This window comes from Haliotis rubra, unplaced genomic scaffold, assembly GCF_003918875.1.
Source record: "Haliotis rubra isolate DU_JTF1 unplaced genomic scaffold, ASM391887v1 Scf322, whole genome shotgun sequence".
Lineage (NCBI taxonomy): Eukaryota > Metazoa > Mollusca > Gastropoda > Lepetellida > Haliotidae > Haliotis > Haliotis rubra.
Window position 1 is genome coordinate 1,133,288 of NW_025766994.1, and position 25,610 is coordinate 1,158,897.

Consider the following 25,610-nt stretch of genomic DNA (forward strand, 5'->3'; position numbering starts at 1 on the left):
CGTCGTGGTATGATCCCGTGATGACGTAAACGTTGTCGAACTGTGTTGGGGTGGATACGGCGAAGTCCTGGGATGGTTCGGGCAGTCATCACTGCAGTCTGAAACCTGTGGCGAAGATGGGTCAGCCTTATCCATATGTCCTGTCTTGGCGTTGTTGCACGTGGACGTCCAGAACGTGGCCGATCGATGACGTCATGTGTGTTCTGGTAGCGTTCTCACCAGTGCAGAAATGGTGTTCCGGTGGCAGTGGAAATGTGCAGCCACTTGTCGTTGAGACATTCCCCCACGGACCATCCCAATGGCCTCATGACTTTGTGCAGACGTGAGCCTTGGCATGCTATGCGTTTCAATAGCCGTTTAATTTTTTGAACGATCGCAAGGGCAGGGGTTGAGCTTTCCAAAGTGACAGTATTGTGTGGCATTCATTTGCTCTGTTTCTCTTTCCCGGAATGCACGTGCAACATCGTATTGCACGTCTCAAGGACGAACCCACTGACGTCACGGAACGTGGCACGTGCATGCATGTTGGATACATGTCACTAATCTCTGAGTTTAAATCTTTATGTGTCTACACAGGTTTGATAAATTTAGATTTTAAATTTTTGTATGCACAGTTTCTTTATGTGCCTAGTATTCTTCCACAACTGCGACGGTTAGGTCTATGACAGTACATATTTAGATATCAAACTGTCTGCATCGTTTGCTCTCCGTCGGCTTCGATGACAGCACGTGGTGCCGTACAACCTATGTAAACAAAGGATCGCTATGCAAATCGAAATAGTGTTACATGTTTTTGGATATTTTCTCAGTGAAACTAATTCATTCTATTAAAGATGTTTAGTTAGATGTGTAGACTCGTCAAAAATAAAAGAGTAAAAGAAATCTGTACATTATATTGAATGGACGGTGCAAGATGTGACGAATCGTCACATTTTTCTGTCCTGTGGCAGAGGTACTATGCTGGCTTGCCGCATGGAACTCTGGGTAGGAGAGTGCATACGCTCGTCACAGATACCGGGCGACTACCACCCTCACTGCACCGCTGCAAGCTCGCCTGGTAGCTATCGGATCTTGTGTCTGGGTCAGCGATCACTGGATATGAGCTGTATGCTGACACTTTGAACCATGTCTCAGGTAAGCTCTGCAGCATTTATGTATGACTGTATACATGACACAGGATATCATTGTCTGTGTGACCTGACGCAATACTGGTCAGAGCTTTTACGTATTACTGTGAGACTCGAAAAACATTTGTTTAACCTAAATGGATATTTCTGTGAATAGAACTACCAGGCAAGCTGTCTGTCGTGAACGAGGCCATGTATCAGGCCATATGTTGTTGGCTATTTGTCGCTACACCTTAGTCTTGAGTGGTTTTTCTCTGTTGTTGTTGTTGTTGTGATTCAAAACAATTATCCCTATTTTATAACTTGACCCCTGATCGTGATTTTTGGGAGTAACAGTAGCTATTAAGCAGGTGGCGATATAATTATGCTACAACATGGCTGAAAAATCAACCATTAATTCAAAACGTGCTCAAGTAGTAATAGATTTTATGGGCAGTCATCAACGTATATACTAAAAGGCCAGGGGCAGATACAGCTTTTTGAGAAGGGGGGAGGGGGGAGGTGCACACATCGTTTCAATGGTCATATAATAAATTTTCAGGACAAAACGGGGGTTGGGGAGTGCGCCCCTACACATACACATGACGTCACACTAATGACGTCACTGCCATGGTAACCGACGTCACGATGCATGTCAGTTGTCATCGCCTCGTACAGCCTCCTACAGTAAACTACTCCGTTGCACCTCGTTTCTTGATTTCCAGTTGCTAACATCACTGGTGGAAACAATGCGTTTATGTTTTTCGACAGATATAATGTCTCAGTTCGACTCACAATTAAACAGCGACACGGCAACGTTCGCAATGTTTACATTCCCACAATGCATTTAAGTTGTAGAATGAATGAATTCACGTGTTTGTTATGAATGAAAAAATAGTTACGTGAGAATGTGACCTAATTGAGAGGCCATCGGGTATCCAATCAAATCGTTACAATCTCACGTCAAGTCGTTACGACACAGGTCAACGCGATACGACACTCGTGTGACGTACGAGATTAATATGCAACTACCCATACGTTGACCACGTGGGTAATAAACCCACGCACGCAGGCACGCACCTTGATCCGCCTATGTAGGCTACAGTCGAGTCAACGAGTCAACTTAAATTGTGCTGGTGAGGGGCTGGCCTACTTAGTATTAGAACGGAACACATGTGGTTTGGTTACAGTGGGCGTTGACTGCATTGTCAGTTTCAATTTTCGTTGCCTTTTAACGGCAATTTTTGGCTTTATTTTGTTCGTGATTCTTATTTGACGTTTGCAATCAGCAACATTCCGTCTATATATCTGTGACCAGTGATTAATAGTAACTATCAACGCCATCGCAGTATGGTGACCAGCAATCAATCGTTCCTTCTGAGCCAACACGCAAGCCAAACGTATTTTGAAGAACAATATTTTCAAAGAAAAGAAGAAAAGCAACATTTATGGATGTCAACATCCATACAATATTAGTATAATGCATACAGATTCAACCAGAAGAGGGATCACACCATAAAAGTACAATCAATGGAATCTTCTGATTTCATTTTGGCTGCTCATAGCAAATCACACTTCATATTTAAGAGCAAACTGGGCTGATCTACAGTACTAATTTTAAAAGATTTGTTTAATAGTATTACTTATATTCCCTCAACCAAAAGTGTTTGAAGTGGAACAAGTTTAAAATCTATATTTTAATGGAATTTATTATTTTCCTTTCGGTTCTTATACTTCATACTTATGGGCAAAATCTAAAAGCAGTGGGGCAATATTGAATGTTTTAATTTCCTTGACTATGTTTATCACACAAATTCCCTAATCCAAAGCTGGCATAAATTGTTTTCGTTTGTTTGTTGTTTGTTGCTACACAATATTCTAGCTACATGATATCTGTAAATAACTGAGTTTGTACCAGACAATCCAGTTATTGAGATCGTAAGCATCCACACATGCAACCATTGAGAATTGATGCTAGACAGTGACTAAGTCATTGAGCCTGACAACCATATCGACATCAGGTAGCATTGGTTGCTGGGGGAAATTACACACACAAAAGTAAATATGAAGGCATCATTTACCTTGACAGTATCATCTCAGTAACAATATGTCATCAAAGAAACTTCAGCAGCTTGGCCTTCTAACACAAGGAGCAGATGACCATTTCGAGCAAATTGTAAAGGGGGGACAACTCTAACCACTAGTTTGTCCAGCAACTATAATGTCATTGATGACAGAGCATGGAATAACAAGTTCAAGCTGATAATTTCGATAACTTCTACACCATAATTTTTCTTCAAAGGTATAACTATAGCCTTCTGAGATGGGGCACAAACTCTTTTTTCATTCTGAAGTAATTATGCCTTGTATGTCTGGTGTCTGTTACAAACAGCTTCCATGTACACCATAATGATGAAAGCTATAAATGATCATTACTGGCAAATCTTATATGATAAGAGCAGTAATATTAACACAACAGTACTTGGAGGCTAAACATGTTATATTATCTGTGATGGTGTGTTACTGAATACACCCTTCCATTATAAATAATAGATCATCACTCTTTTTACAGTGTCATGCATGTGTACATGAACCTGTATATTTTTCGAGTATTTCAGAAGAAATATTCTCTGAAAAGTATGACCAAGCAACATACCAATCTCTTATAAACTCTCACAAATAGCATAACACAAATAACTTAGAAGTTTTAAATCCCCCAAACAAACTTGAATTGTGATAAATACATACCCATCAAGAATGGATGTAACATCATTAAAAAAATAATTATGACATAATTTAATTTTCTTTTTTCCCCGTTCTTCTTTACTGTATTATTATATAAAACATTGTGCAAAATGGCCAGGCTTGCCCATATTTAGATACAACTTACTATATTTTTACACATATTAGCGTAATTATTAAGCTATAAAATCAAAATCCAATACCATTCACATCATATATTTTCTGGTTCTATTTGTGGGCATACACATAATTAGCTATATTTTAAAATATCATTAGATATTGCAAGAAAGTCATGAGCAGCAACCATTTCTCGGGGGATGAATGAATCATAAAGAATAAAAAATGAATGAAAAACACCTGACACCTAAATTCAGCATCCACAACCAGGAACAATAATTGGTCGCTCACATATGGTAAACTGGTAGAGTAATTACAGTAAAGCGCATGAAAATGAATTCTATTCTGTTACATTTTTTGCGCTGCTATATTCAGCTATTATGGCGGACATCGATTATTGAGCGCTGCCACTGGCATTTTTTGCAATTAGTAGTCAAATAAAGGACACGAGTTGTGCAGCTGATTTTGCTCTTAATAACTGTTTGTCGATTAAATACATAGTTGAAAGTAACACGTATCCCAGTTCTGGCGTAACAGACGCAAAGCTTTATGGTCAGAGCTTTCACGTATTACTGTGAGACTCGAAAAAACTCAGATCCCTGTGAATGAAGGGTTATTTGTTTAACCTAAATGGATATTTCTGTGAATAGAACTACCAGGCCAGCTGTCTGTCGTGAACCATGTATCAGGCTTGGGGCTGGTCCTCTGTGGTGTTGAGGGTCTTGTTGGTGGTCTTGGTGACACGGTCTGCACGAACTACAACATCTAAAGGACACCTTCACATCCCTCAACGGATACCCTGCAGACCTTGTCACCAAGACCATCAACAAGTCCCTCAACACCACGGAGACCAGCCCCAAGCCTGCACCATTCCCCATTAGAATCACAATTCCCTACATAGGACCTGTCAGCCACAAGATCTCCCGCCTCATCAGAAACCAAACCAGTACTGACGTCACATTCTCTAGCGGCAAGACCCTCAAGAATCTTCTCAGAGCCAACGGCAGAGGATCCAGCACTGCAAGCCCCAACCCATGAGGATGCATCTACCAGATTTCATGTCGTTGACAACTGTACATCGGGGAAACACTGCGACCTGTCAACACAAGACTCAAAGAAAACCAAGCTTCCGCCAACAAGCTCGACCAGAAGTCTGCCATATCAGAACATATTCTAAAGAACAAGGACCACACCATCAAATGGGAAGCCACCAAGATCTTGTCCACTAACAACAACAACTGGCGCCAAAGGAAGCTTCAGGGGGCCATAGACATACGGAGATGTCAGCCAGCAATCAACCGTGACCAAGGAATCTACCTACCATGTGCTTGGGACTCATTTAATTACTTGTTCATCTCCACTGCTTATCACCACCACTCAGCCCACTCATGTCTCTTGCATGTTTACGCCGCTTTTAGCAATATTCCAGCATTATCACAGCGGGGGACGTCAGAAATGGGCTTCGCGCAGTGTACCCATTGGGAAATCGAACCCACGTCTTCGGCGTGACGAGCGAACGCTTTAACCACTAGGCTACCCCACCGCCCCTGGTATGGTGAAGATGCTGGTGCCTGTTGAACGTTATATATCCCTGATAAATGATGCAGATCTGTGGGTTCAAAAATTGCCCTTATCATGCATGTCTCTTACGATCCAGTTGATACACGTTTGTCACGTGACTTCCTTCTCTCCAGGAACCCACTGGGTGTGGGAAATTACTAGAGAGCTCCTCACAGGGGAGATAACCAACGATGACGTCACGATGAGCCAGACCTTCATGGAAATGGGGTCAGAGGAGAGATATGCCGACCTCCAGTCTCCCAGGATCCTCAACTCCCATTTCCGGATGAAACATCTGCCAGCTGACGTTCTAAATAAGAGAATAAAAGTCATCACTGTTCTAAGAAATCCAAAAGACGTAGCGGTCTCCTTTTATAACTTCTTGAAAGGGGATCAAGTGGTCAAATACAAAGGAGAGTGGAAGAACTTTTTGAGACCCCTATTCCAAGGAAAGTGTGAGTACCGTTCTACCTGTGATCATCTACAAAGGCTAAAAAATTCCTACAATCTTTCTTCCTCTCATAGTTCTTATATTCTTCCTTTCTGTCAAAAATCTTTCTTGTAATTTTCGCTTTGTAAGTAGTAAGTGCTGACGTGAATAGTGATATGATTCAATTCAGTTCAAGGCCACTTTGAATGGTGTTTCATACATATACGTTTGCTCTGTCCTTATTTCTGTGATCGTCGTTATCCATAACTGCCGTCCGAATGGGAAATAAGCTTTTGCAGATTTGAACGGTGATTGGGAAGTGACTTTGGTTCTATTAATGAGTATTATTTCTGTATCCTCATTACAACAAATACTTATTTTTAATAATTCCTTCTTTAAGCTTTCTCTCTTCTCTTCTCTTGTTTTGTTATAGTTATGTATGAATCATGGATGGACTATGTTCTTGACTGGGAACTGGTGAAGAAGACCAATCCTGATCAGCCAGTGTTGACTCTGTTCTACGAAGACATTAAGCAGGTGAGATGAGGTGAAATTGGGTTTAACGTCGTGCTTGAGAATATTTCGCTCATATGACGACGTGTATGTGTATGAGCGGCTGCTTGTACTAGCCCAGACTGAAGCTGGTTTTATAGTGCTAGCACCACTGAGATGCCATGCCGCAGTGTAGCATGAATATCCCACTCAGACACATTATACTGACTCCGAGCCGACCAGTCCTTGTTGTACCCATTAATGCCGAGCGCCAGGAAAAGACCAACAAGTACCATATTTTAACGTCTTTTGGTATGACGCGGTCGGGGATCGACAATTATTCTTTAATGCCGAAGTTTGCAATATTACGCCTACAAACGGCAGCATTTATGTAATCACGTTTTGGAAGAACATGTATGAAGAAGGCAATTTAAGTAGATGACGCTCTGATCACCCATTGTGACTGTAAGCCACAGCTTGTGGCAATCTGGGATTGTTGACAACTGGGTGTCGCTGGGGATCGACCCTGCACCTGAACGGCGCAGCACGTGAATACGTTAGGAAGATAATTTGGGACAACACGTAGACAGGTTAGAATTGCCCCTACACGTGAAATGAATGTGTGATATGTGTACATATGACAAGTAAATCTAAATACATGACAACTCTTGCCTGGAATAGTTAATGGACTCTATATTGTGTATTTATGAGCGGATTGTGAAAGTTAATCCAAGACTGTATTTTGGGCCCCCTTGATATTGGAACACAGGTCTGTCTGTCTGTCAGGCACGTAACTTGGGGCAGCATATATACACACTATTCAGGTATATTGGGGCAACACGTAGAGACTTTAGGCACGTATCTTGGAGCAACACGTAAAGATGTTCGGCAGGCATCTTGGGGCAGCACGTTTTTGCCTTAGTCAGGTATCTTTCGGCATCACGTAGAGAAGATAGGCACGTATCTTTGGGCATCACGTAGAGACGTTAGGCACGTATCTCTGGGCAACACGTTGAGACGTTAGGTACGTATCTTTGGGCAACACGTAGAGAAGTTAGGCACGTATGTTGGTGCATCACGTAGAGACGTTAGGTACGTATGTCGGGGTAACATTTGGAAACATGAAGCACTTATGAGTTATACACTTAATGAGCAAGTCAAGATGTGGGTGAGGCAAGTTTCTCTCGTAATGTCATGTGCAGGTTTGGTGAGGCAACACGTGGAAACATTAACGTGTGTCCAGGCAACACTCACATGTATAGCTGTTGTATAGTAAACAAGTTAGAAATAAGTTTACTGCACTTCAGGATCCGATGCGAGAGATGAGAAGGATATGTGAGTTCCTGGGTGTAGAGAGAACGGATGACTTCCTGTCCAGAGTCTGCGACAACACAACAATGGCAGCCATGAAGACTCACAAATACACGGGAAATGATGCAAGGTCAATCTTATTTAGAAAAGGTATGGATGAGATGAACCCATACCCCGTTTTCGTAAGTCATGTCATGCATTTCGTAGACAACACCCTGGAGAATTAGGTTTTGCTGCTCATGTTAAATCACTGTCGACATACTTGAAACAAAAGAGAGTTGTTTTTAACAAGAGTCATCAGAAGATGACATATCCCCCCGGCCCCCACATCTTTGAAAGAACAAATCATCTGACAGTTACTTAAAGTCCAGCTTGTTTTAGACTAAGTGCAAATCGTTTCCATGGAAATCATGAAAAAAATAAATGACAAAAATCTGCAAATAGCAAAAGGCACCACTTCAAGATCTCCCTTACATATCTGCCAAGTTTTACCGAAAGATATTAAGAAGTTTTGAGTTGTGCTCCCGAAACGAAACCTACCCCGCCTTTTTCGGACTAAATCGGAATCATTTCCATGGAAACCGAGAAAAATAAAAATCACAAAAATCTGCAAATAGCAAAAGGCACCACTTCAAGTTCTGTTTGATATATCTACCAAGTTATGTTGAAAAATATCCGAATCGTTTCAATGGAAACCGGGAAAAATAAAAATGCCCAAAATCTGCAAATAGCAAAAGGCACAACTTTAGGATCTGTTTGATGTATCTACCAAGTTTTGTTAAAAAATATTGTACGGTTCTTGAGTTATGCTCCGGAAATGAAGCCCACCCCTCACTTTTGGGACTAAGTCCGAATCGTTTCCATGGAAACCGGGAAAAATCAAAATGCCCAAAATCTTCAAATAGCAAAAGGCACCACTTAAGGTTCTGTTTGATATATCTACCAAGTCTTGTTGAAACATATTGAACGGTTTTTTAGTTATGCTCCGGAAATAAAATGATTACGGACGGACGGACGAGGCGACGACTATATCCCCCCGCATTACATGCCGGGGGGATAAAAAAGTGTAAGATCTTTGAAGGAATTTCTGAGACCGATAAAACACACCCTTTCAACGTCTCCTGCCCTGCTATACATTCTAGAGAAAGATCAAGAGTCGTTCTCTTTAGTGCTAGTACATTTGGCTGAGAACTCTGCGTGTAACCCTATGGCTTAAACGTCTGCATATAAGTCCACAGCTCCAAGAAAAAGTCACAAGTAGAAGTTTGGTTTTATGTGAAAGTCTGATGCAGGTGAATAGCATAAATGTCACAAGAAGAACATTTGGTTTTATGTAAAAGTCCGAAAATTAAAGCCCAACGTTTCTTTCCAGGTGGAGTAGGTGACTGGAAGAACTGGTTCACTGTCGCCCAGAACGAGTGGTTTGATAAGCTCTACCAGGAGAAGATGGCTGACTGCCCCCTTCGGTTTAAATACTCACTCTGATTTACTGACACTGTACCTTAGCCGAACATACGATCATATGTTTCAGGAAGGCCTTTAGAAACAATTCTACACAGCGGATCGCGCACCTCACACGACCGTGAGCTTGAGGTAGAAATCATCAGTCTGGCGCGATGAATTTCAAATATAATGACTCTGTGAGAAGGCCCATAACATAACACTGACAATGCACCTTGATTTTTTGTATATTGTGACACAAAGTTACAGTTGTTGTTGTGATCATGATAGAAATATATATGTTTGTCATCCCAACTTATATTTTTTTCTTATCAGTGAATGCAAATCTTAACTCGCTCACAATTACTCATTATCTTTGCATCTAGCGATGAAAAAGAAAGATGAAGTGGAAACGTAGTTAGTGAATGAGTTCAAACAACGCTTTTAACAATATTCCGTTTGCATCTGAGCTTAATGAAGGAGAAAATCCCAAGTTAATCAATATTCTGCTTTTTGCACCACCAAAGATATATACATCCATTGACAATTTGTGGAAATTATGATCCTGTCCAAACCATACTTTCAAGAACACTTGTTGTATATGTAGGGCACGTTGTAATTGTCGCCAGTAAAATGGTTACCTTTTCCAAAAAATAGTTCCCATTCTGATAACTCTTATGTGCTGGTTCCTGTCATCAAACTGACTGACTGACTGAGTTTGGTTTTACGCCGCTTTTAGCAATATTCCAGCAACATCACGGCGGGGGACACCAGAAATGGGCTTCACTCATTGTACCCATGTGGGGATTCGAACCCGGGTCTTCGGCGTGACGAGCGAACGCTTTAACCACTAGACTACCCCACCGCCCCCTGTCATCAAAGGGCGGTGGGGTAACCTAGTGGTTCGATTCCCCAGAACGGTACCATGTGTGAAGCCCAATTTTCCGTGTCCCCTGTCGGAATATTGCTAAAGGCGGCGTAAAACTAAACTCACTCACTCACTCACTCATGTCACCAAAAGGTTTGCAAATTTATGTTCTGAAATCATTGATTGACATTTATCAAAATGTAAAAACGAACATGTTTTATGTTTTCGTTGATTTTTTGTATAGCTTTTGATACTGTTTTGAGAAGAAGCCTTTGGTATAAATTAATTCAGAGTAACGCCGATGGAAAATGTTTCTGCATCATAAAGAATACGTATGAGCATATAAAATCTAGAGTTGTACATAATGATGTAGTAACAAATGCCTTCACATGTAAGATTGGGGTTAGACAGGGTGAAAATCTATCTCCCTAGACTTTCAAAAAGCGTTTGACTCAGTGAATAGACATCTCTGGACCGCCTACAGAAGAATATTCTTAAGGGGAAGATGTGCTATTCTCAAATCAGAATGTTAAATCATGTGTTCGATGTGACAAAGGCATGACTGAGTTCTTCGATTGTCCAACTGGGTTACGCCAAGGATGTGTACTGAGCCCCTACTGTTTTCTCTTTTCGTTAACGAATTGTACAATGAAATAATGCTTTCAGGAAAACATGGAGTTCAACTATTTCCAGATATTTTTTAACTTTTATCACTTCTTTTTGCGGATGACGTGATCCTAATATCAAACTCTATAACAAGACTACAGAATCAGCTGAACATCCTAGCTAAATACTCGGACGAATGGAAGCTAACGGTTAATCTGGATAAGACGAACATTGTCATATTCAGGAAAGGTGGTCGAGTCGCAGACATATAAAGGAGATGGACATATAAAGGTGTCAGAATCGACTTGTAAAAGAGTAGAATTATCTTGGCATCATGTTTACACAAACCTTGAACCTGAGTAAGTCTGTACAGCAACTAGCAACCAGAGCGAAGAAGGCATTTTGTCAACTGCAATCAATTTTAATACACTGTTTAATTTTGCTTCAGAAATATATGTAAACTCGACTGTATATGGGCCTATGGCATTTCGTACAATAGAGCATTGAATTGAATTGACTCATCGAAGGGTTATTACTATATAATGTATAAGTATTCACTATTTTTAGAACCTTATTTGTTACAATTATCTTATTACTGTAGACGCTGGTTAACTAAATTTAGAACTAGGGACAGCAAGGTCGACCCGATCTGACATCAACAGTGACGGACCTGATTATCTTGATGCATAGATAACAAGCAGTAAATATCTTCACACTTTTGTGAAAAGGATATATATTGCTTTTGAAAAAGCTAAGGTATACTGAAATATCAAAACTTGTTTCCATTTGCAAACTGTAAAATAGTATTATTTCGCTGTTCTCCGTATTACAGGTAGGTTAATTTCACCTCAGCAGGTTGGTTGTGCATCTTTTCACTTCCGTGTGACATGTGAATGCCCAAGTCGGTGTTACATTGTATCTGGTTTTGTTTGTTATTGAACGTTACAGTCACCAGTATTTCTGCTGTGTCATCGTCTGTAAATAAAGTTGTTGTTGTTTTGTTTTGTTTTTTTGTTTTTTTATTTGTTCCCATGGTTACAAAGTCAATAACAAGGGTATATGGTAGCAACAAGCGCAGAAAAGGTGAAGATAAGAAAAGGTCAACCTCTGTATTTCCGTTTGAACACTAAGTAAACCTCTCGCACGCACAAATGGACCCCACTGTATCGTAAGTGAAAATGCATTGATGATACAATCTGATGCTATCTACTTTTTTTTCGAATTACAGGCAGGTTACTTTCACCTCAGCAGGTTGGTTGTGCATCTTCTCACTTCCGTGTGACATGTGAATGCCCAAGTCGGTGTTACATTGTATCTGGTTTTGTTTTATTATTGAACGTTACAGTCGCAAGTATTTCTGCTGTGTCATCGTAGTCTGTAAATAAAGTTACCAGGCAAGCTGTCTGCAGTGAACGAGGTCACAGTTGTCGTGATTGGTAGTACGTGACGGGCATCACGTATCTGTTTATTTTGATGGTTAGTCGTTCTTTTGGTGTAAATCAAAGCAAGTATTCATTCACTGTGTCACAGGGGACTGAATCTAATCGAGTTTCTTTAACATGAAAGCTATGATCATCGGTTGGTCACACACAACGATATGCTGAGTCATACATGTATATTAAGATCATACTGAAGAACTTACTTGAGACATGGTTCAAAGTGTCTGCATATATGTCCACAGTATGTCCAGTGATACAAGTGAGAGGGCAGTTCAGTCGAGACCCACAGATCGGGTGACTACCAGGCCAGTTGTCTGCAGTGCACGCAGTGAGGGAGGGAGGTACCCAGTCACCGATTTATGCATGTATGAGCTCAATAGTTGACCTACTTGTTTTATCTGCGCGTGACATAAGTGTGGCTTAAGCTAAGAGAAGGTATGGAAAGAGATCGCTACATTTTTTAACGGCGATGACTCTCTCTATCGTTAAGGGCGTTGTTTCAACTGAACCTCCTCACAAACTCATCTCTGTAACTTAGGCGACACAATGCCATGTAGTAAGTAATTATTTCCAGCAGATTTCTCTGGTGTATAACTGGAATATTACTAAAGGAGACACAAACCGTTCTTTACACATTTAACTGACTGACTGACTGAGTTTAGTTGTACGCCGCTTTTAGCAATATTCCAGCAATATCACGGCGGGGGACACCAGAAATGGGCTTAACACATTGTGCCCATGTGGGGAATCGAACCCGGGCCTTCGGCGTGACGAGCCAACGCTTTAACCACTATGCTACCCCACCGCCCCTTTACACATTTAAGCATTACATAGTTTTTATATTGAAACATAAAAAACATTCCCTGAATTTCAGGACAATATTTGATACAAACCAATCCATGCTGAATCCCAACACGTGGAGGAAGGGTTGCCGACGACAAAACGTTTAAAAGAGAAACGTTGAACAAAAACGTACCGTTACACTGACATTTGTAGTGAATCGTTACAACACACACAACATGAAATGCACGTGCATCATGAAATTGTGTATCAGCCCGAGCTGAAGCCTATGACTGTAGGCTTTAAACAGCCACATCAATGGTACTCCACATGCACTATAGACAACAAGAGAATGTCAAGACTGACAGAAGCTCAATGACACGACGCCATCGGTCGTTTACAAGGACGGGCATCGCAGCATAAGGTGGCAAGTCACTTCAGCGTGTCCAGACAGACCATCTCAAAGCTATGGACCTGGTCAGGTGGACCTAGAGTTACCACCGCCGCTCGGAATCGCCACATCTGGTTGAGACATCTTCGTTCACGCACCACGAGCAACCCAAATCCCTGAACAGTTTTGTTCTCAGATGAGTCTCGGTTTCTTCTCAGACGTGCTGATCGACGTTCGCGTGTATACAGACGTAGTAACGAACGTTACGCCGATAACTGTGTAGTACATGTCAATAGATTTGGTGTCAGGGTGTGGGCAGCTATCCACCATAATGGCCGGACAGTTCTTGTGCACGTGGCGGGTGCATTGAATGGGGATGAGATTTTGCTAAGTCAAGTCGTTGCCTTCATCAGCGTCAGCGGTGGATCTTTCCAGCATGACAATGCTCGACCTGACGTTGCCCGTGACTTCCTCCAGCAAAACAACGTTCAGGTGTTACCATGGCCTTCTTGATCACCCGATTTGTCCCCCATTGAACATCTATGGGATACTCTTAATCCGCCACCTCAGACACTACAAGAACTGCATGCAGCACTTCAGCAAGAGTATCTAAACATTCCTCAAGGCAGCATTCGGCAGCTCCTTTCTTTTATGGGCTGCCGCTGCCAAGCTGTTATCGAAGCTCATGGTGGCCACACCAGATACTTACATTTTACTCTGACCAAGTGGCTTTAATAGCCCTCTGAGGTTTTACCAAACACTTTCATGTTTTGGAAATTTGTAAAGTTATGATTGTACTGTAATTAAGCAATGATGTCATGTTTGGATCAGTTACATGCACTCAGTAAATATACTACAAAACAGCACGACAAGTTTCTTTTTATTAAGAGTATCCTTTATTTCCAGTTTGTCCCAGCTGAGGCTTGAGGTTTGTCTGAAATATCGACATGGATTTGACGAAGATGTTGCAAGCATTGCTAAAACCAATTCATTCTGCATACAAAGATAAGAAAGTAATGAAATGTAATACAGTAGTGATGTCCAGGATGTTTCCATCACGATATAAATGGATTATTGTTAAAAGTGAATGAAAAGCTCTCCTACATATTTAAGCTGGTGAAGCAAAGATCACGGACACATCTGTTATTTTGTGTCACAATGATGCAAAGATCAAATCGCACATTCCGCCTCATATTATTGGACTAATAGTAGAATCAGTATAATGGTACTGCTGACACAGACCTATAAGGTGCACAGTCCTGAAGGTGTTCCTATAAGCTATGATCGTAGGTTGAACTAAAGTACAGTGTTAGTAAATCCCAGTGTGTATTTAAACTGAAGGGGGCAGTCGGCCATCCTTTCCTGGTAGACCTGATCAAACCACTCATTCTGGGCAACAGTGAACCAGTTCTTCCAGTCACCAACTCTACCTGGAAAGAAACAATTACCTTCAGACATTGTCTCAATACAACGGATTCCCATGCCGGGTTTTAAGCCATGGAGCTCCATGGAAATTTTACACCGAATACTTACGTGCAGATATGCCATATGCACTAGTACTGGACCAGCATGAATGTTACGAAGGACAGGAGATGTTGAGAGGATTTGTTTAATCAATCTCTGCATATATGTGGCACTTTGCAAAAGTATTTCTCATGAGCAGCAAAGCCTTATTGTCCAGAGTGCTGGCTAAGAAATACACGACATGACCTAAGATAAGGGTCATAACTCATCCATACCTTTTCTAAACACTTTAGCTCCACTATCGTCCTCCTTGAGAGTCCTCATGGCTGCTATAGTTGTATTGTTGCAGACTTTAGACAGGAAGTCATCCGTCCTCTTCACATCCAGGAACTCACAAATCCTCCTCATCTCTCGCATCTGATCCTGAACGGACATCGAGTTGAATAAATACGTTTCAAACTTCTTGTCATCCTTCGGTACAACCTTAGAAGAGTCATTTCATCTTGATTTGATTGTTTTCCTCATATACTTGCTTAATGTGTCCACGTGTTGCCCATATATATTTTCCTTCATGTGTCCACGTGTTGCCCATATATATTTTCCTTAACGTGTCCACGTGTTGCCCATATATATTTTCCTTAATGTGTCCACGTGTTGCCCATATATATTTTCCTTAATGTGTCCACGTGTTGCCCATATATATTTTCCTTAATGTGTCAACGTGTTGTCCATATATATTTTCCTTAATGTGTCCACGTGTTGCCCATATATACTTTCCTTAATGTGTCCACGTGTTACCCATATATATTTTCCTTAATGTGTCCACGTGTTGCCCATATATATTTCCTTAGAAACTGAGGCGGTTTCCCTTCCACCTGTGATATGGCCCCCTTCCGAAAGAGTTCTTGTATCTACTGGTCTATTGGATTCATTTCCTTTATTGAGAAGGATGGAGTGTTTGGTGGGGATTTCTGAAAGGGAGTGGAGACCCAATCCAACTTTGCTCCCTGCACCAGTGTAAGAACTGACTGGTCACAGGTTATCTTTTCCCAATTTTCGAGAAAGAAATGAATTCTCCCTGCCAAAGGAACGTTTGGAGCCAGCTTGGTCAAATTCAAACCTAGCACTGGGGTCACCACATTTCCGTTTTTGTGCAGTGTATCTAAATCTAAGAACAGGTGTTCTAACTGATTTTGTTAGGGATAAGGAACTTGCTGATACATACCTTTTGCCTCTCTTGTCCTGGGACAAACCTCCCCTGCTGACATGTCCACCGGTATATCCGCCCCCGGAAACCTGTCTGCCTCCTGAAGGCACGGGCCAAAGGGCTGCTTGAACATGGTGGGTCTGGAAAAACTAGCAGACTGTGGAGGGTTAGGGTGTGCTTTTGGCTTATGCACAAATTTCAGTTTCTTTTTAGGGGGCTGAAGTGCATCAGCCACTTCTCTAGCTGCCCAACGGTTTTTTCCCATGTCTTTCAAGACTTGCCGAAAACCGTCCCCAAACAATTGGGCCTCGGTGTCACTGAAGACGTTGGCATGTTTTCTCATCAAGGATTTACTCTTTTTGAGATCCTTTGTAAGTTTGCACAAAGTAGCTAGCCTCTTATTGTAGAGTTCAAGGCTACATTAACTTGGCCTGTGCAACATATCGTTTTCTCAACCTGCTCAATCACACACTCGAAGTGTCAGTAGACTGATCATTACGGGCCTGTTCAAGTAGAGCATATAAAGCCCCTAAAGGACGCATAACTCTCATGAGCCTGGACTGAATGGATCTTAGACCCTTGTCAGCTCCCTTCTCATTACTTATCCCATTTTGTTCCATAAGGGATTTAATAATTAGGACTGGGACGATTCACTGATGCACCGATACATCGAGATAAAAGTTTGATACAGCTATCATATCGTCGACTGGTGTATCGATACAAAACGATACATGACTCTTTTTCAAAACAGTATTATCTTAAACATGATAAAGTACATATTTAGAGAAAATACGCACGTATGATAGAGTTACTTGTTTGTTTATTACAAAAGTGTTATTGTTATACACAAATACCTTGAAAAAAATCATTTTAAATCTTAATACTGTGTCATTCTTTCAAGGTGTATGTATCGTGATACGTATCGTATCGCAGGTAAAATATCGCGATATGTATCGTATCGTGACATAGTGTATCGTCCCAGCCCTATCAATAATGCCATCCATCTGAGGGACTTCAAAAACCTTACCCTCCGGTATAGGACATTCCTCTTGCACACCCTTCATAGTCTTGTCATCAATGAAAGTGGTAAACTGCTTGGTAATGCTGTCCCTTAGGGAGCCTGAATTTGATGCTATGACTTTCTCTGCTTTTAAATGACAATGTAATCAATATATGTCTTTGAAATAAAACTCATTCCGAGTATGTACTTACAATGTTTACTAATGCAAACTTGTTCTCGTCACTATATGGCTGGAATAATGCCGATGTGACGTAAAGCCCAACTCAACTCAACTCAACCTTAGGGAGCCTACAGCGAGGGACATTAGATGCCCCATGAGGGTCAAAACGTCGAGGTTCTGTCGGGGTGTCCCCAATATTCGAGGTACCCTGCACAGACCAAGTGCAATTAAACCAATTATGCAAGAAAAATACTAACCTCCAGCTTAAAAAGCGAAATGCAACTGTGACTTTCACGGGTCGACTGCTAGCTGTAAGCTGGTAATGGAGAATGGCGAATTTCTTCCGGGACTTTGAAAAAGCTGGTTTGCGCCACCTGGTGGCGGGGAGATAACAAGTACTACGTAACCATATTGTAAAACATTCATCCTAAGTGGGTCGTCTTTCCAATAGTATCTTTTTTCACAAAAACTAAAACGTATATGCACTACATCTAGCTTGCCATCAGTGAATGTGCCGGCATTCTACGCTTGCTACTTAATTCTTACATAAATCGTACGATATATGTCCCTCCTCTTCCACCTTCACTTTGATATCGATACCATATCCAAATACATCACGAAGATAAATGCAATTTGCAGTTTTGTTTGAAATTCGTTTTTCTGTGATATCATCCGCTCATTGTACATCAAATATACTAAAAATTACATGCATCGTAAATCTCTCCAGTTTTGACACATTACTAAATCCCCATGTACTGCGTAAAAGCGTAATTTAATTGTAGTATGTCTTAATTCAAATGTCAAATATTGCTGGGAGAACTGAATTTTATAAAGAACAAACGTATCATTGTGATCAGCGGTAATTTTGTTGTTGTTGTTTCATCGAATCACGAATGCTCGTTCTGAAACATTGTCGATGAACCGAGAATCGCTGAGAATGTTTTAGAAAATACACGAACACAATTAACGTCAAAGTGAATTTTCAGCCATATTGCAGAGTGTTTATACATTATAAAATCACGTAGGTTATAAATGTTTCGCCCATAAAATCAATTGTATAATTCAACACCATCTTCCTTACATGAATCCCTCAATTCCTCATAATAAATAATATATATATTCAAAATAAACTGACAAATGAACTCTGTCACCTATACGAAGTGTTTCAGTGAAATCTAACGAAAAATATAAGATGCCGCGCTGGGAAAGGACCAATTGTTTGATATGTAAACAAAGCTAATCTCAGATTTTACACTGTATATCTGTTCGCCTACTTGTTGCATACACTTGCTCATTAGTTTTAGAACAGGCATGGGAAAGGTATCGTACCAAGGGATAGTTAAATAAAATAGGTGTATTCTTATAATTTCCTAGATTTCACAGCATATTACTGTATAGTTTCTGAAAGCGTGACGCCATGACTGACGCAATCTCACGCACACAGGCGATGGTACTTCACTTAATTTCTGACTATTTCCCTTGGTCACAATGAAAACAAAAAGAAAATAACAACCAGTAGACTGTCAGAATGTTTCGGACTACTTACATGTCACATTTATGCATATACGTTGCTTGAAACAACGAAAGTTTCTTTCGAAAACTCCGGCGTACTCGTGTCAGTGAACACCCATTTCGAAAAAGTCGCTTCCCGATAGTGACGTCATACGGACGTCAACATTGTGATACAATTTTCATTGAGGTGAGGTAATGAATGAAAATACACACGATCAATCTGGCCTACTGCTTACATTTTCTGTTCTTATGCTTCTTTCGTATTTTCACGAACTTTTTCAAGTGACTATTTTCAGTATTAATATATTATGATTTGGGACAATACAGGACACCAGTCTAAAATCAAGTAGCACCAATTACGTCATAATCAAAGGGCCGTAACTCTGGCCTGTTTATAATTAGCTCTGCAAGCAAAAGCCTCGTAATGGCATAAAATTTCAGCACATATTTTGAAGGTTATACTTTCATTGTAAGAAAAATGAGTGTATATTTTCAAACATTGATATTAACTAATAAAAAAATTCACTTTGATTCACTTAAGAATTGAATGTCAGTTTGTGTGTTTGCACTGAAAAATGAACGACGTCAAAGCTCGTAAACTCGCTCGTTCACACGAGAGTTTGAACAACGCTTTGACATCGTTCAGTTTTCAGTGCAAACACACAAACTGATATTCAATTCTTATAATTTCGTACTTTGAAGTTTACATATACGTGTTTTACCCACTTCTACATCATCATTATTTACAGTGATGTGCTGTAATACCTGTGAAATGTTGTAGTGCCATTCTGTTCAAGACCATATTGGAGCGATGTATCTATGTTTGTCGATTTTCTTACACATGTATCCCAACCCTTGAAGAAATAGTTCTCAAAGTATTCCTTAAAATATAGCAACACATTCGTCATTCGGTTTGAAACTGCTTTAATAAGTATAACATCAACAGAATTATCAAACAGAAGCAAATATCAATATTATTTTAACAAACTGTCATTGTACCTTTACGCTTTGACGGATTCGTTTGACCGCGTAATAATACAATGACCGACTTCGAAGTTGTGCGGCGTGGCGAATAGGAAGCAGATCTCGTTGTATTCTATTTATTTTTGATTGATTAGTGTGAAATTTATTAAATAGTTGTTAAATAGACCACGGGGTAGAAAACCGTCAGATGAACCCGCAAACTGCGAGAGATTAAACACTTGTGAAAAGGATAATTTTTTATTTTGTTTACGTCAAGCTGGACAGAGAGTATCCTGGGAAAACCCGACAAGTAGTCGGCTCGAAAACGTTCACACACGTATGAACGATGTTTACACACGTATTAACGGTTTGAATGGGTTCAAGAGAAATGAATCTTGAAATTTAAATCACATGACCGCTCTGTCAACCAACCAACGTTCGGGAATCTGTGTAAACTTCAAAGTACGAAATTATATAAGAATAAATGTGATTTATTCGTGTACACTTCCCCTTTAAGACAGAAGTTTCACAGTGTTATGCTTTCCACTTTTTGCATGGCCCATATTTTGCCTGTCATTATAATACTATGTACATACGGGCCGAATGCCTTATGTACAATAATTATTCTTGATCTTCATCATGAAGTATAAAGATCATTTCCACACTCAATCAATCTGCTATCATTCCAGTTTGTCCCAGTTTCAGCTTAAGGTTTGTCTGAACTATGACAATGGATTTTACAAAGGCGCTGCAAGCGTTGTTTGAAACCAATTCATTCTGCATGCTAAGATAAGAATGTAAGGCAATGTCATAAAGTAGTGATGTCCAGCATATTTCTGTTTTGAAATAACTGAAATATTGCTGGAAGCGACTTATAACGTCAACTACACATTTACACAGGCGAAGAAAAGATCACATTTCTTAGAAGCAAGGGGCATGTCCAACCTTATAGTGTTGGTCTTACAGCAGAATCAATATTATGGTAACTCATCATATCAGATTAATGATCTCCTCCTCCAGCAATGATGACACTGACGTATAAGGTAAACATTCCTGAAGGTGTTACCAAAAGCTATTATCGTAGGTTGGGCTAAAGTACAGTGTCAGTAAATCACAGTGTGTATTTAAACTGAAGGGGACAGTCGGCCATCTTCTCCTGGTACAGCTGATCAAACCACTCGTTCTGAGCGACAGTGAACCAGTTCTTCCAATCACCCACTCCACCTGGGAAGAAAACAGTTTACGTGCAGACATTGTCTCAATACCATCGATTCGCATGTAAAGTTTTACACTATGGACTTCCATCCAGATATGCCATGTGCACTAGTACTGCACAAGCAGGAAGGGAGCGACCACTGATCGTTCTCAACAATGTTATGAAGGAAGGAGATGTTGAGAGGATTTGTTTAATTAATTTTAGGCACGTCTTTACGTAAGTGGCACTTTGCAAAAAGTTATTCTCATGAGCAGCAAATTCTTATTGTCCAGGGGGTTGGCTAAGAAATACATAACATGACCTAAGAAAAGGGTCATAACTCATCCATACCTTTTCTAAAAACTTTGATTCCACTATCGTCCTCCTTGAGAGTCCTCATGGCGGCTTTAGTTGTGTTGTTGCACACTTTGGACAGGAAGTCATCCGTCCTCTTTACATCCAGGAACTCATAAATCCTCCTCATCTCTCGCATCTGATCCTGAACGGACATCAAGTTAAATATTTACATCTCAAACCTCATGTCATTATTCATGATATTACAACCCAGACTGATGCCTAAAGGCGTCATTTCATCTTGTCGTAAGAGGCGACTAACGTGATCGGGTAGTCAGACTCGCCGACTTGGTTGACATATGTCAGTCATTGTATCCCAGTTGCGGAGGTTGATGCTCATGCTGCTGATCACAGGAGTGTCTGGTCTAGACTCGATTATTCACAGACCACCACTGTCGACATATATGTGAATGCGGCGTAAAAGCCAATCATCAACCCATGCACTTGCCTCAGGTGCCACGTGTTGCCCCAATATACCTGCTTAATATACCACGGGTTGCTACATCTCAAACTTCATGTCATTATTTATGATAGTACAACCCAGACTCATCCCTAGAAGCGTCATTTCATCTTGACTTGTTTGTTGCCCCTTGCCCACGTGTTGCCCCCATACACTTGAAACCCGTGATGATCTGGGTTAGAATTGATCTTCAGTAACCCATGTCTGTTGTAAGAGGCGACTAATGTGATCGGGCGGTTAGGCTCCCTGGCTTGGTTGACACATGTCATCATATCTCAGTTGCGGAGATCGATGTTCATGCTGTTGATCACAGGAGTGTCAGGTTTAGACTTGATTATTTACAGACCACCATCATATAGGTATAATATTGCTGAGTGCAGCATTAAATTAAACTCAATCAATCATCAACCTCTGCCCTTGTATAATGTGAGCACGTGTTACCCAAATATACCTGCTTAATATATCCACGTGTTGTCCCCATGTAGCTGCTTGATATCTCCACGTGTTGCCCCCATTTACCTGCTTAATGTATCTACACTCAAAAGCAATTTGTGTTCACTCAATGCCTTTAAGCTGAAATGCTGCTGACTGAAGCATTCATGTAACTTCTGGCAAGAAAACGTCGTGCACCTCACCTCCTTAATGTCTTCATACAAGATAGTCAGCACAGGCAGATCAGGATTGTCTTTTTTCACCTGCTCCCAGTCGAGAACATAGTCCATCCAGGATCCATATGCAACTGTAACAGAAGGAAAGGCCAGGGAAAAATACCTAAAGAAGTCGTCTTTCATCGATGTATTTACAGCAAGAAGATTACAAAGATAAACCTCTTGGAAAACGACTCAGTGTGTCCTTCGACACAGTTCAAAGCGATGTTCATATTCCTCTTCAAACCGATGTAATATACACTCACCCAATCACATATTTACAGATTATCACAGAGATCATCAAAGACATCACCATTCAAAGAGACCGTCAGCAAAATGGAATATTTCACATCACAATACTTGCTACACTCACTCACTTAATACAGGATTACAGAACAGATTTTCTCGAGTGGAAAGATTGATGGAATAATGCTCTTGGGGTAAGGTCGGATTCTACAAGTGCGTTAACATATGTTTAATAGGATATACTCATATCTTTATTCGTGTGGAAATTTTATGTGCATTCAATCACTCGGAAAACAACGAATTATAAGAAAGTCTTTCCAAGAAGGATTATAAGAAATAAGAGCACAGAGGAATATTTAAAGATAAAGGATTACAAGAAGATAACTAGTTATTAGACAAATGCTTAGTCTCTGAATATATATAATTTTGATAGGAACAAACAAGCCCATTTAAATTGAAAAGGAGCCCTAGGGAGACCAGAGATCTAGACTTGCTTTATTTAGGGCTTTAACACTGCAGAGAGAGCTTGGCAGTAGGGAAAATAATGTGGTTCAGGGACAGTGAGACAGACTAACTAGTTATAGATGATCACAGACAGAACGGCACTTACACTTTCCCTGAAAGAAGGGTCGAACATAGTTCTTCCACTCCCCTTTGTAGTTGGCAAATGGAAGCGTTCGGATGACGTTATAGAGTGAAACAGCTACATCTTTTGGATTTCTTAGAACAATGATGACTTTTAGTTTCTTATTACAAACGTCATCTGGCAGATGTTTCATCAGCAAATGAGTGTTGAGGATCCTGGGAGACGAGAGGTCGGCTAACTCCTCCTCTGACGTCCTTTCCATGAAGGTTTGGACCTTTGTGTTGTCGTCGTGGATTATCCCCCCTGCGAGGAGCTCTCTTGTTATTTCAAATACCCAGTGGGTTTCTGGAGAGAAAGCAAACCTGACAAATCACCCACGAATCTGAATCAGTTATCAGGGAAATACAAATCTTTACCATGCATTGCTATCTCTCTCACGGGCTGGACTGTGATGCGACCTAAACAGAAATATATATTCCGTGGCATCAAAATGAACAAAAAGTGAGCAAAACGTTAAGAATGATGGGTGTGAAGTATGGATCAAGGTCTTCTTTTAACACTGAATGTATGTGTTGGCTTGACTGAATTCTGGCAAACTGTTCTTTCTAGAATTCGTGATAGGATCGGCTTGAGTTGTATCGGTGTGTATATGATACGATGGGCTTGAGTGGGATTGCTGTGGGCGTGATGTGGGCTTGTGTGGGATTTGTATGGATGTGATGGGTTGGTATGGTGAGATGACCTTGATTGGGATTGATGTGGATGTGATTCGATTACCATGTGTGGGATTGGTGTGGGTGTGATGTGATGACCCTGTGTGGGATTAGTGTGGGTGTGATGTGATGTCCTTGTGTGGAACTGATGTGGGTGTGACAGTTTGGGCTTGAGTTGGATCGGTGTCATTGTCACAAGATAGGCTTTAGTGACGTTGGTGTGGTTGTGATGAGATGACCTTGTGTGGGATTGATGTGGGTGTGACAGATTGGGCTTGAGCTGGATTGGTGTGAGTGTGAGAGGTTTGGCTTGAGTAATTGTCACAGGATAAGTGAACAGATCTATCCTACCAGATTTGGTAAAAAGTTTCATGGTATCTGATGTTACCTGATTGAGGATATGAGCAAATTAAGATGTCGTCGTCACGGATTCCCACTGAACGTACACCGTCGATGCCGATTCCATCGGGGAAGTTGGGTATTAAGAAGCTGTTGTCACTTAAGAACGTGAGGGTTTCACCGCCGTCGTCCACTGCTTCCACTATCTGTTTCTGATGTGAGAGAAAACCTAGTCATGTGTGAATAATTCAGCTGAAAACATAGGTAGTATTCCTTCTGTTTTACAGTTCCCTGTCATATGTATTTCATGTCGACGTATTGCAAATATATCACCAAGTCCTTGTGATACATTGTGTTTGTGTTGCATTTCCTCACAGAACAGGGCTGCTCGGTTCACAAATAACTATTCACCTACCACTGGAATACTGCTGTATCCGCGTTAAACAAACAAACAAACACAAGCCTTGAAAACAAAATATGTTCATTCCATTTTTAAGAATTCTCTAGATCTGTTCTCCAAAGTAGCTTTGGTTTCAGTCTGTCTCAAAAGACACGATTGATTGTTTGTCATCATCCTGAGATTGCATTGATAGTAGCTGACAATATTAATCAGTCGTCGCCATCATACTGTTGGAATGTTACTGATTGTAAACGTTAACTGAGAATCATGTACAAAATAGCACTATGAATCCCCATTAAATCTCCCAAAGTCCTCTTTAATACAAAGGAACGAAGAGGAACTGGATACAGTCAACACCCACTACAAATAAGTCTCCGAAGGTCAACCTCAGTATTTCACTTATCCGTTTGAACACTAAGTAAACCTCTCGCACACACAAATGGACCCCACTGTATCGTAAGTGAAAATGCATTGGTGGTACAATCTGCTGCTATTTACTTTTCGTCAAATTACAGGCAGGTTACTTTCACCTCAGCAGGTTGGTTGTGCATCTTTTTATTTCCGTGTGATATGTAAACGCCCAAGTTGGTGCTACATTCTATCTGGTTTTGTTTGTTATTGAACGTTACAGTCACCAGTATTTCTGCTGTGTCATCGTAGTCTGAAAATAAAGTTACCAGGCAAGCTGTCTGCAGTGAACGAGGACACAATTGTCGTGATTGGTAGTACGTGACGGGCATCACGTATCTGTTTATTTTGATGGTAAGTTGTTTTTTAGGTGTAAATCAAAACACGTATTCATTCACTGTGTCACAGGGGCCTTAATCTAATTGAGTCTCTGTAACATGAAAGCTATGATCATCGGTTGGTCACACACAACGATATGCTGAGTCATACATACAGTTATACATGTATATTAAGCTCCTACTGAAGAACTTACTTGAGACATGGTTCAAAGTGTCTGCATATATGTCCACAGTATGTCCCGTGATACAAGTGGGAGGGCAGTTCAGTCGAGACCCACAGATCGGGTGACTACCAGGAGAGTTGTCAGCAGTGCA

The 25,610-nt window shown here is 40.7% G+C and overlaps 4 protein-coding genes across 5 annotated transcripts in view; 1 reads left to right on the forward strand and 3 right to left on the reverse strand.

The window, feature by feature from the left end:
- Positions 1-9,677, forward strand: part of LOC124283834 (sulfotransferase 1A1-like) — a 25,525-nt gene extending 15,848 nt beyond the window's left edge. The window contains exons 3-6 of one of the 2 annotated variants that reach the window (XM_046719861.1): positions 5,660-5,980; positions 6,389-6,492; positions 7,755-7,908; positions 9,131-9,677. In XM_046719861.1, the coding sequence (XP_046575817.1) occupies positions 5,728-5,980; positions 6,389-6,492; positions 7,755-7,908; positions 9,131-9,243 (624 nt within the window). In that variant the 5' untranslated portion in view covers positions 5,660-5,727 and the 3' untranslated portion in view covers positions 9,244-9,677. The remainder of the gene's footprint in view (positions 1-5,659; positions 5,981-6,388; positions 6,493-7,754; positions 7,909-9,130) is intronic. The other variant, XM_046719863.1, reaches the window with a different exon arrangement.
- LOC124283830 (sulfotransferase 1A2-like) overlaps positions 1-12,488 on the reverse strand; it is a 19,028-nt gene extending 6,540 nt beyond the window's left edge. The window contains exon 1 of the mRNA XM_046719858.1: positions 12,315-12,488. Within this exon, the coding sequence (XP_046575814.1) occupies positions 12,315-12,323 (9 nt within the window). The 5' untranslated portion in view covers positions 12,324-12,488. The remainder of the gene's footprint in view (positions 1-12,314) is intronic.
- A 1,679-nt stretch (positions 12,489-14,167) lies between these two features.
- Positions 14,168-15,181, reverse strand: LOC124283850 (sulfotransferase 1B1-like). The gene is made up of 2 exons (XM_046719878.1): positions 15,022-15,181; positions 14,168-14,712 (listed from the first exon to the last, which is right to left on the reverse strand). The coding sequence occupies exons 1-2, from the start codon at positions 15,179-15,181 to the stop codon at positions 14,579-14,581; spliced, it is 294 nt and encodes a 97-aa protein (XP_046575834.1). The 3' UTR covers positions 14,168-14,578.
- Positions 15,182-19,553: 4,372 nt separating this feature from the next.
- Positions 19,554-25,610, reverse strand: LOC124283832 (sulfotransferase 1A3-like). The gene is made up of 6 exons (XM_046719859.1): positions 25,490-25,610; positions 24,199-24,361; positions 23,122-23,442; positions 22,254-22,357; positions 21,156-21,303; positions 19,554-20,833 (listed from the first exon to the last, which is right to left on the reverse strand). The coding sequence occupies exons 1-6, from the start codon at positions 25,496-25,498 to the stop codon at positions 20,721-20,723; spliced, it is 858 nt and encodes a 285-aa protein (XP_046575815.1). The 5' UTR covers positions 25,499-25,610; the 3' UTR covers positions 19,554-20,720.

What these genes read in the sequence shown, in the direction of transcription:
- LOC124283850 (XM_046719878.1), bottom strand. Translation starts at nt 15,181, where the DNA reads ATGTCCGTTCAGGATCAGATGCGAGAGATGAGGAGGATTTGTGAGTTC. An exon ending in AGCTAAAGTGTTTAGAAAAG is followed by an intron (nt 14,713 to 15,021) that starts GTATGGATGAGT and finishes GTTTCTTTCCAG; the next exon opens with GTAGAGTTGGTGACTGGAAG.
- LOC124283832 (XM_046719859.1), bottom strand. An exon ending in TGTATGAAGACATTAAGGAG is followed by an intron (nt 21,304 to 22,253) that starts GTGAGGTGCACG and finishes ATGTCCGTTCAG; the next exon opens with GATCAGATGCGAGAGATGAG. An exon ending in AATCAAAGTTTTTAGAAAAG is followed by an intron (nt 20,834 to 21,155) that starts GTATGGATGAGT and finishes TTTTCTTCCCAG; the next exon opens with GTGGAGTGGGTGATTGGAAG.